This window comes from Wasmannia auropunctata, unplaced genomic scaffold (assembly GCF_000956235.1).
Source record: "Wasmannia auropunctata unplaced genomic scaffold, wasmannia.A_1.0 LD274136.1, whole genome shotgun sequence".
Classification (NCBI taxonomy): domain Eukaryota; kingdom Metazoa; phylum Arthropoda; class Insecta; order Hymenoptera; family Formicidae; genus Wasmannia; species Wasmannia auropunctata.
In genome coordinates, this window is record NW_012088754.1 from 9910 (window position 1) to 20026 (window position 10117).

The 10117-nt window shown below is 34.6% G+C and overlaps 3 protein-coding genes and 1 long non-coding RNA gene across 6 annotated transcripts in view; 3 read left to right on the plus strand and 1 right to left on the minus strand.

The window, feature by feature from the left end:
• Positions 1–605, plus strand: part of LOC105461960 — a 6980-nt gene extending 6375 nt beyond the window's left edge. Inside the window, exons 2-3 of the mRNA XM_011708486.1 lie at positions 155–194; positions 267–605. Of these exons, the coding sequence (XP_011706788.1) occupies positions 155–194; positions 267–605 (379 nt within the window). The remainder of the gene's footprint in view (positions 1–154; positions 195–266) is intronic.
• A 2226-nt stretch (positions 606–2831) lies between these two features.
• LOC105461957 (transmembrane protein 245) lies at positions 2832–7178 on the plus strand. 3 transcript variants are annotated; one of them, XM_011708482.1, is made up of 10 exons: positions 2832–3419; positions 3756–4766; positions 4896–5060; positions 5140–5338; positions 5498–5682; positions 5751–5851; positions 5936–5953; positions 6080–6382; positions 6459–6698; positions 6827–7178. In XM_011708482.1, the coding sequence occupies exons 1-9, from the start codon at positions 2904–2906 to the stop codon at positions 6667–6669; spliced, it is 2709 nt and encodes a 902-aa protein (XP_011706784.1). In that variant the 5' UTR covers positions 2832–2903; the 3' UTR covers positions 6670–6698; positions 6827–7178. The 3 variants fall into 3 exon arrangements, with proteins under 3 accessions (XP_011706784.1, XP_011706782.1, XP_011706785.1); XM_011708480.1 differs by having other exon boundaries at positions 6459–7178; XM_011708483.1 differs by lacking the exon at positions 5936–5953 and having other exon boundaries at positions 6459–7178.
• A 348-nt stretch (positions 7179–7526) lies between these two features.
• Positions 7527–8203, plus strand: LOC105461959. The gene is made up of 4 exons (XR_976002.1): positions 7527–7619; positions 7714–7769; positions 7913–7971; positions 8112–8203. It is a non-coding gene; the product is annotated as an uncharacterized LOC105461959 (long non-coding RNA).
• LOC105461958 (beta-mannosidase-like) lies at positions 7616–10098 on the minus strand. Its single transcript, XM_011708484.1, has 5 exons — positions 9378–10098; positions 8844–9272; positions 8374–8588; positions 8110–8313; positions 7616–7996 (listed from the first exon to the last, which is right to left on the minus strand). Exons 1-5 carry the CDS (start codon positions 9811–9813, stop codon positions 7691–7693), a joined length of 1590 nt encoding a protein of 529 aa, XP_011706786.1. The 5' UTR covers positions 9814–10098; the 3' UTR covers positions 7616–7690.
• Between the last annotated feature and the right edge of the window lie 19 nt (positions 10099–10117).

Genomic DNA, 10117 nt, shown 5'->3' on the forward strand with positions numbered 1-10117 from the left:
GACGTGTGCTCTTCCGATCTATTTTCGATGATATTCGCCACGAAAAAAAAACAATTTTTTTTCAAAAAGGTGTTTCACCCCCTAAACTTGAGATTCCGCACATATAAAAAAATACGTGTCTCTTAGATTTTTGTGTTTGAAAACATATTTCAAGGAGAATTAAATCGGTGCCGGACAGTTGTGACATGTCCCTTGTAAGTAAAACAGAAATGGATGATGAAGAAAATGAAGAGGAAATAGAAATAAGAGAAAACGATTAAGAACAGTATCAAAATGAAATAGAAAATCATTCAGATGATTCAAGTGATTCAGTTTATAAAGATGCAGGTTATGAAGATCAAGAAACAAGAAATCAAGAAAGAAAAGATCAAGAAACAAGAAATCAGGATAGTAAAGCAGAAAGACAAGAAGGAAGAGATATAGTAGAGGAAAACAAACAGGATCCAAAAGAAAAGGATAAACAAGAACAAAGAAGATCTCAGAGAAATAGAAAACTTCCAGATAAATATAATGATTATGTTTTTCTAACATATTCACAAGCTGTTTCAGGGCCTGAATGTGATAAATGGAAGAAAGCTATAGGAGAGGAGAAGAAGTCACTTTGAAGTCAATAATACAAGAAAATTAGTAGATCCAGCGGAAGCGCGAAATGTCAAGCCATTAACTTAAGTAAATGGTTATTTAAGATAAAACAGAATGGCAGATACAAGGCACGATTAGTAATAAGAGGTTTTGAACAAAGATATAGTAGATTTTAAAGAAACGTATAGTAGTTGTAAGTACAACAGCTTTAAGAATATTATTTGCTTTAACAACAATAAGAAATTATAAAATGATTACTTTTGATATAAAGACTGCTTTTCTTTATGGAAACTTAAACGAGAATATTTACATGCAAATACCTGGAAGGATATAATCATTCAAATAAAATATGCAAACTTAATAAAGCTTTATATTAGTCTGAAACAAGCTTCATTATCTTGGAATCATCGCGTTTTTCTAATTTCTTAAAAAACAATGGATTTAAACAATTAAAAACAAAACAATGTTTGTTTGTAAAAGAAAGTAGTACAATTTAATCTTAGGCATTTATGTAGATGATGGAATTTTAGTTGGAGAAAGTTTACAAGAAATGGAAAAATTATTAAAAGAACATAAAAAAGAATTTCAAGTGACAATAGTAAAGGATCCTAAGTTATTCATTGGTATGGAAATAGATAGAAAAGAGGATGGATTAAAACTAACTCAGACGAATTATGGATTAAATGTTCTAAAAAGGTATCAAATGAAAAATTCAAAACTAACTGCGACACCAATTAATGCAGAAATCTAATAATAATGAAATAAATTTGCTGAAAAGCACAAATTATCCTTATCGTGAGGCAGTTGGAAGTATTTTATATTTTAGTAAAACCAGACCAGATTTGGCGTATGGAGTGGGATATGTCAGTCGTTATGTGGAAAATCCTACTGAAGAGAAGATAATGAACATAAAACGGATTTTTAGATATCTCAACGGAACTGCAATCAAGGAATAAAATATAAGACAGATGCTGACGAAGATTTAATAGAAGCTTATACAGATTCGGACTTTGCTGGAGATCCTGAAACCATTATGTAATATTCTACGGTGGAGGACCTAGCTATTGCGTGGTGTTCCAGAAAACAAGCGGATAGTAACTCTTTCAAGTACTGAAGCGGAATATGTTGCAGCAGCACATTGTTGCAAAGAATTAATTTACAATATAAAATCTTTATTTGAAGAATTGATAAATAAGACGGTAAAGCTTAAAATTCATATGGATAATCAAAGCACGATTAAAATGATTAAAAATGGAGTAATTAATGATAGGTCAAAACATTATTGATATAAAATATCGTTTTATACATGATATTGTGAAAGATAAAATCGCGACTATTCATTATTGTTCGACAGATAATCAAATTGCAAATATTTTTACTAAGCCTTTAGCACGGATAAAATTTCAAAAACATAAACTTAATTTAGTAAACTGAAACTTTAACTGTTATAAAAAATATAATAATATAATTAAAATTTTAAAATTAATTTATGTTTTGAATAGTTTAGAGTTTATAAAATTAAAAGATTAAAAAAATAAATAAATAAATAACTGCAAAATTATAAGGGATAGTGTTAATTAATGTAGAGAATAATTTTGCATGTTATTGTATTTTTATAAAAAATAAGTTAGTTGCAGGATCTTTTGTCTTTTACATTCTACTATTTTTCTCCTGGGTTACATATGTTGTTTATTGTATGCTGTTTTGCTCTTGTAACAATCTTGATATTGAGAACTTGTAAAACCTTTGCGCATATAATAAAGTTCGCTTATAATTAATACACTGCAAATCTGTGGCTTAAATTTATTTTATCAATTATTAATTTATTTTACATAATTATAATGTCTATAAATTTATCAAAAATGAATTCTTTATTTAAAAAGTGGCCATGAAATTTGTGGAACTCTTCTTTCATAATTTTAACTACTTTTAGGAAGCTATAAATTGAGTTAGGATAGATGAGGTTATCTCTGATTGTGTGCTGATTGAGTGGATAGAAAAGAAATTCAATTATTTGCGGGTATTCGATATAATTTTATAGTTGGAATACCTAAACTACATTATTACATCATGGCATAGGTATGCGAATGTAATAGTGTATGTGTAATGCGATAGTTGGCGGTAGTTCTGAATGGTTAGTGGTCGTCACTCCGCACTCGTCAGTGTGCTTTCCTTTTCTTTTCTCCGAAAGACGTGTCTTCTTGTCGCTCGTATTTATGAGGCCACTTTGAGAATGGCTTGAGGCATGTTCAAGCCTTAAAGAAAAGTGCACAAGAGTTAGTATTGTCATTATTATATACTAAATTAATATTGATATAACGATGGAAAACGTTCGCTCGCCGATGGATAACCTCTTCAACATGCTGTCGGGCTTCAGCGCGGGCCAGGAGAAAGCCTTAAAACAGGGAATCTACAACGCTGTCGCACTTTTCTTCCTGTGTCTCGTCTCAGCAGCCGGCTACGGCCTTTACATTATCCTGAGTCCGTTCATCAAACCTCTAATCTGGGCCCTACTGTGCGGTGCCGTTCTTTTCCCGTTCAAGTGTTCATTAGTTACAGCGGTGCAATCTTGGTTTGCCAAAGTAGAAGCGTCGCGCACTCTGTTGATTGTCAACGCCAGCCTGTTGCCGGTACATATATTCGATAATGTCTCCGAGCGAGTCGGCTCCTTTCTGTGGACGCGCATCAAGTATATCGTCTGGGTGGTATCGCTGACGTTACTGGCTGTAGGCGTTTATCATTACACTCCTAACATGATAACGTGCCTTGCCTGGAGAATGTTTCAAATCTTCACCATCGTTTCTGGATTCTTCATTCTGACATGCAACGTCTTTACGGTAATTTATTTAGCGTCCAATAGTTTTCTCATTATTATATATAGGATGTCTGGTATTCAATGGTAAAGTGCTATGTAGAGTGGGCTAACTGAATCGAAAAGTCCCTTACTATTTTGCGATCTTCGCAATAGTTATCGAGATACTAATTATTAAAAAAAAATTACGCAAAATATATAAAAAAGTATAATATATTACATCTTTCCTAAACCATTGGTCATTTTAGTCACTTTAAGCCTGTTTTATGACATCTTGTATGCATATATTATTTGATATGCTACAGAAATACCATAATGCTTGCTTCTCCGTCTCCTGTCTAATCAGATTTTATTCTTGTAGGTCTCTACCATACTCGTCGGTTACCTCACGGTTTTGTATATCTATTGGACACCGTCGAATTCAGCATCTTTTCGCTATATGTCCTTTGTAATATGGTTCATCATCAGCATGTATCTATCGAGCATAGCGGGTGCTTATCGGGTCTTGGTTTTCATCGCTTTGCAAACCTTGTGCGCAATAGGATTTATTTACGAAGTAATGCTCATTATGGATGGCCATGAGCTGAATGGTAGGCACTTAACGTTCTCGCAGGCGGCGCGTTTTGCCTTAACAAATGACTTATTTTCGAGCCCGCAAGAAGATCATAAATCAGCTTCATCAGAGGATGACGAGCAGACAAACGACTGTGTTCCGGAAGGTAAAAGCGTGGATACGCCAGTCCGTTCTCGAGAAGAAGCAGGAAGATCGGCGTCCGCCGATGCAATGGATATCGGGAGGATACGTGCACCGAAGCTTGGCGTAAAATCAATATCCTTGAATACAGATGCCGATCTGTCCTCCGCAGCGGGCGTGGCCACATATAAATCTGTGTATAACATGCATTCTGCAACTCGTGCGACATTACGCGACCGTTATCTGCTCGGCAAAATAAGAGCCGAATTACGAACGTCTCTGGACATGCAGGACAATAAGGTTGATACCGACAAGTACATGTACGGAGCGCTATACGCGTGTGCTGGCATGCTTCTCTGGAAACACAAGTGGATCGCGCACATTCTGGTGATCCCGTTGGTATATTATATTGTCAAACAGTTTGGTAGCTATTTCGGCTTTTGGGAAATGATACTCAAGTATTGCGACTCGGTGATACAAACGCTCAAGTCATGGTGCATGGAACGGCATCAAGCGCTTATACCTTCCAATATCAGAGGTCTCTATAAAGTAAGCATTATCGTGGACGGGAAACTGAGAAATATTCTGAAAGGCTCCGTCAATGCGGTAGCGACTACGTCCGTGATACTTGGCTTGATCGTTTTCACTACTTGCGCATCTATTTTTATCACGATACAGGTATGCAACAAACACTAGTGTATTCGTTCATTTATACACCGTATCGTACAGTTGTACTCTATCAACAATCGACAGTACTATATGCTATATATCGATATAAAGATTCTATTTCATTAGTTTATCTGTTAGATCTATGCGGAAGGTTTGCATCTTGTTCAAGTAACGGGTGAAATATTGAATTCCACTTTGATGAACAATCCTGATATCGATTGGGTTCCAGAAAAGTGGGAAGAGTCTGTTAATAGTGTTTTAGATAATGCTTATACATATGGACGAAGCGCTATATCGGATGGAGTAAGATTTACTTTGTTTACTTTCCTATTTTGCACATGCAAAATACGCAAAGTTTGCTTATCCAGCTTGCTTGATTCAGATTCGAGGTCTCGTGAAAGATCTCGAACCAGCGAAAGCGGAGCAGATGGAGAAGAAAGTTTTGGAACTCTGGGATCGTCTCTATCAAGCATGGATGATGTCAAATACAGATCCCCATCTCGTGGGTCCTACTGTAGATGCCATGTCTGCATACTCCGCTTGGGAGAGCTTCAAAGATAGTTTTGGGAAAACACCCCTACGTAAATACTTTGACTGAAAATTTATGAAATTAAGCATTATTTGTTAGATTATGTTTTTTGACTTGTTTTTTTTTCACGTAGAATTATGTTGTTTGTACTACTAATAGTAAAAATTGTTTTATATATGATAAAATAGAACGCTATCGTTTTTTCTTTCAGATTTGTTCAATATGACTAGTATACAGAATTTTGCCAAAGAAAATATTGGCGTTTTGATGTCGGTGCTTGATTCTGTTTGGAGCATTGTCAAAGGCAATATGTCTGTGATACTAACAGTTTTCACAGAACTGTTCTATATCGTACTCATGAGTGGATCAGCAGTACTTAATTTTGTACTCAGCACGGTATGCATTATGTTCCTGGAAAGTTTTATAAAAAACAAAGCATGAGATGTAATAATTCGCTATTTCAGGTTGTGTTTTTTACAACTTTATTTTACTTGCTCAGTTCCAGCGGTAAAACTTATAAACCCATCGAATTGACAACGATGTTTAGTCCTATTAGTTGTCACAGGTAATTATTTGATATATAAAATTTGACTTGCGCTCTCTTGTATGTAATGTTTTACATTTTATAAAAATATTTATTTTTAATTAGCTCGCTGCATGTAGAAGGGTAAGAAGTTTATTTTCATATCGATATGTGCGCTGAGTTAATATTTACTTGGACGTTATTACATGTGATGTGAAATACATGATATCGCGCAACGAAAACATTTAAAGCAACATCGATTTTGTTCAGATTTGCTGTAGCGTTACAAGAAGCAGTAATTGGAGTATTTGCGGCCACCTTTAAACTTGCCTCCTTCTTCGGCATGTGGACGTGGTTCATACATAATTTATTCCAAGTGAAAATTGTCTATCTACCATCGGCTCTCGCGACTATGTTGGGAGCAGTTCCTTTCTTAGACGCATACTTTGCCTGCATCCCGGCTACCATAGAACTCTGGTTCACCCGTGGATCGATGACTGCTATCACTTTTTTTCTCTTCCATTTCCTCCCATGTAATATAGTAGTGACGGAATTTTATAAGGAGATTAAAGGGTAAAATTGTGTTTCATTGTATACTAATGTAGTCTTCAATCACGCATTATTTTTGCATGTATCTTGTTTGTTTCAGTGGTGGGCATCCTTATCTAACGGGCCTATCTATAGCAGGCGGAATCTTTTGTTTAGGTGTGGAAGGGGCAATTTTTGGTCCTTTACTCTTGTGTTGTATCATGGTTGTCATCAATTTAAGCCGACGTTATCTACATTCGCCTGAGGAGGAGGAGGTCGTACTTCCATCGTATTCTAACCATGAAAGAACGTCGCAATATGAGCCAAAATAGCATTACGGCTTTAACAGAAATGAATATCTCTACTTAACAATATTACGAGCTATGGGCTCCAGCTTTTACTAAAGATTAATGGTTTCCACCAATGTAGATTGACTTTAATCTTGGTTTAACTTTTACTCATTTTTTTCTAATTCTGATTAAAGTTAATCTACATTGGTGGAAACAGACATAAGAATTTAATATTTTATGAAAGTGTGTGCTGTATGAGGGAAACGTACAGTGCAAACACAAATGCGAAAGTTGTGTTTGCTATATTTTTATGTGATAAGAGAACTAATCTAGGAGTCTCAGCTTACGCTTATTAGATTTACAGATATTTATATTACATATATGGATAATTTAAATAAATTTTTTCTTATTTATTCTTTTTAAATATCCGTTCGTAATATAATTCATTTTCATGAATTTAGCTTTAAACGATAATAGATTTTTAGTTTTTTGTTATCTTTACGTAAAAAAATTTTTAATGGATCCGCGAATATTTTGTTACATGTATACGAAGGTTTAATGTAATTTATATACACAACACTATTTTAATTTACTACAATTTGAGAATGTTTTATTTTCATGCATCGATTAATATTAAGTGTAAACAAATATATAAAAATTATATATATTGTGATACTAACTTCAAGACTTAACATTTATGTTCAGATTTTTCATGTCAGATGTGTAACCAAAAATATGATAATAAATTTTCTTAACATTGGTGCATGTGTTATGTCTTAAATTATAGTTTGTTGAAAGAAAATACAATGTCCGGCTTGATGTCCACTATAGTCGGTGGAGCCGTAATTGTGCTTATTATTCTTATTGGATTTGAAATTTACTTGCACTATGACACTTACTTTCTGTCAAGAACAGTTTGAAAATGCGAAATATATTCGAATAAAAAAATTATCAACAAAAGTTGATATGTATAGTAATTACACACAAACACTGTACGTACAATTGTTTTAGTAATTCTCAATCGATGCCTCATATACAATTATATTAGGAAATTTTAGCATAATTAATCTAAATTTGTCCTTTTAGCAAAGTAGTCGTCACCATCAAAATTGCCATGTGCAGTGTAAATATCTGATATATGTGTAAGTTTTATATTGTTCTGCAATAATTCAATTGTGGTTGCTTCATACGCATGGAAAATAATTTCCGTTTTCTTTACAAACATATGAAAACCATTTTGCGAAAAACGACCACGTATATTGCCCACTTCTAACCATACGAATAGTGCTATATTATCTGTCGATAGTATAATTTTGAAATCTGCATAATTGGAAAACTTTCCAGGTAAATAATTTTCTTCGACCTTCATCTAAAACGAGAAATATTGCGTGTCAGCATCTCTGATAGTATTTATAATGTCTGCAATATGTCTGGCTTTATATGTGACATTAATTAATCCATGTTAAATTAATCAATCCTTACAGTGACATTGGCTACTGGTACATCTGCATTCTTTAACGCATCAGGATATATGTAATTAATTGGCGCGATTAAGGATCCAGATTTATTCGTGAGAGATAAAGTGGCTATGCAAGATCTTTTGGCAGATTCCAATGATCCACAACCCGCTTGAAACAAGAATGCATCTAACCAAAAAGACGTAACTTTCATGGCTTTATTAGATTCCTGAAAAATAGCCCAATATACTTATATTTCTATATGAATTATGTAGTCTACTATACTTACTATTACAATATCATTGAAGAATAATGTAAATATAGGTTTCATGGATTCCCATTTATAAACATGAAGTTTTACTGTACAATTTGTTAAGGTGTACAATCGATCAGATACTATATATATCGAGAGTTCATCAGAGATGGACAAATGTGGTGTAACGATAATAGGCGCGAAGAAATCTTGGGCATAATAATGGAGCATTTTCCAACGACCTTCGATATCTGTAAATATAACGCAGATTTTCGTAACATGTAAACAATAAAATAGTTATATCTTGTAACTAGAACAATCAATAAGTAGCTGCATATTTGAGTAAGAGCAAGAAAGTGTTATAAAAGAAAAATTCAAATTCTCCATATGTCTCATACGTTTATCATTTGAAGAGTTTTGAAGAAACTCATAAAGAAATATAGATTGGAACGATCAAGGTTTTTAAAATTCTAGTTCTAATTTAAGATATTAATGTCTTTGATTACCTATGGAAGACCACGAAGGAGCTTGCCAGACATCGTTCAACTGCCAATAGAGAGCTCCCATTGTCATACCCTCACCTATGGAATTCACCTCGGACTTGGCTTGCCTGTATGCTTCTGTTTCTATCCTTATAGAGACAGCTTGATTGATCTGGCTAAGGTATATATAATTCGCGAAGTCTCGAATGCTATCGTTACTTTGCGGTACAGCAAAGTTCTGCAAGATCAACAGCAACATATATTGATTGCCAAGTGGCAGATGTTGTCTGTGTTTCACGAAGTCGCTGTTGATATGAAGATCTTTCGTGCTTTCTATAGCAGTTACTATCGTGTAAATCGATGGCCAAGATTGAAATCCATACTCGGAGCAAAATCTTGTTCGAGGATACTGAGTAATATCCCATCCATTTCTGATGTAGTTATAATAGTGAACTGGAAAAAAAAAATATATATATATATATAAAGTTTAAAATATTTGATTGAATATAATAACGCTAAATGTTTGTCACTTATATAATTACTATATACATATATTACCGTCGCCATAGAGATTCGAATAAGGATTCACTCCAGTATAATTATAAGTTTTTTCATACATCCCGTTGCCCGGACTAGATACGACGAATGGTCTTACAGGATCTAGTTTCTCCATTTCCATCTTCAATAGATTCACGTAAAGTTTCACATAATCCTCTCTATATACCTGAGCAGAACCAGTGCCATACCAATTACCATGAAGAGCTGCTTCGTTTTCGTTATTACCAGCCCAAAGAACAATGCTCGGATGATTTTTCAAACGTATCACGTTTTGCGATACTTCTTCTTTTACGCTCTTCAAGAATGCATCGCTCGTGGGATACATAGCGCACGCGAACATAAAATCTTGCCAAATCATGATCCCATATTCGTCGGCCAAGTCGTAAAATAATTTTGACTCGTAAATACCACCACCCCACACTCTCAGCATATTCATATGCGTCTCTTTGGCGGATGATAACAAGTGTCTGATGGTATCTTCTTTCGCGCCTAGTTCAGGGAAGATACTGGCTGGAATGAAGTTGCTGCCTTTAGCGAATATCGGTACGCCGTTTATGCGAAAATAAAAGCTCAATCCTTTCTCCAGAGGTTCTTCCACCAGCTCAACTGTTCTGAAGCCTATACGAATCCGTTTATATAGAACACTGTTCGCCGTTGTCACAGTGGTAGTTAAATAGTACAAGTGTTGCTTGCCATAACCATTCGGCCACCAGTTCTCAACGGCATCCTGGCCAGAAGAG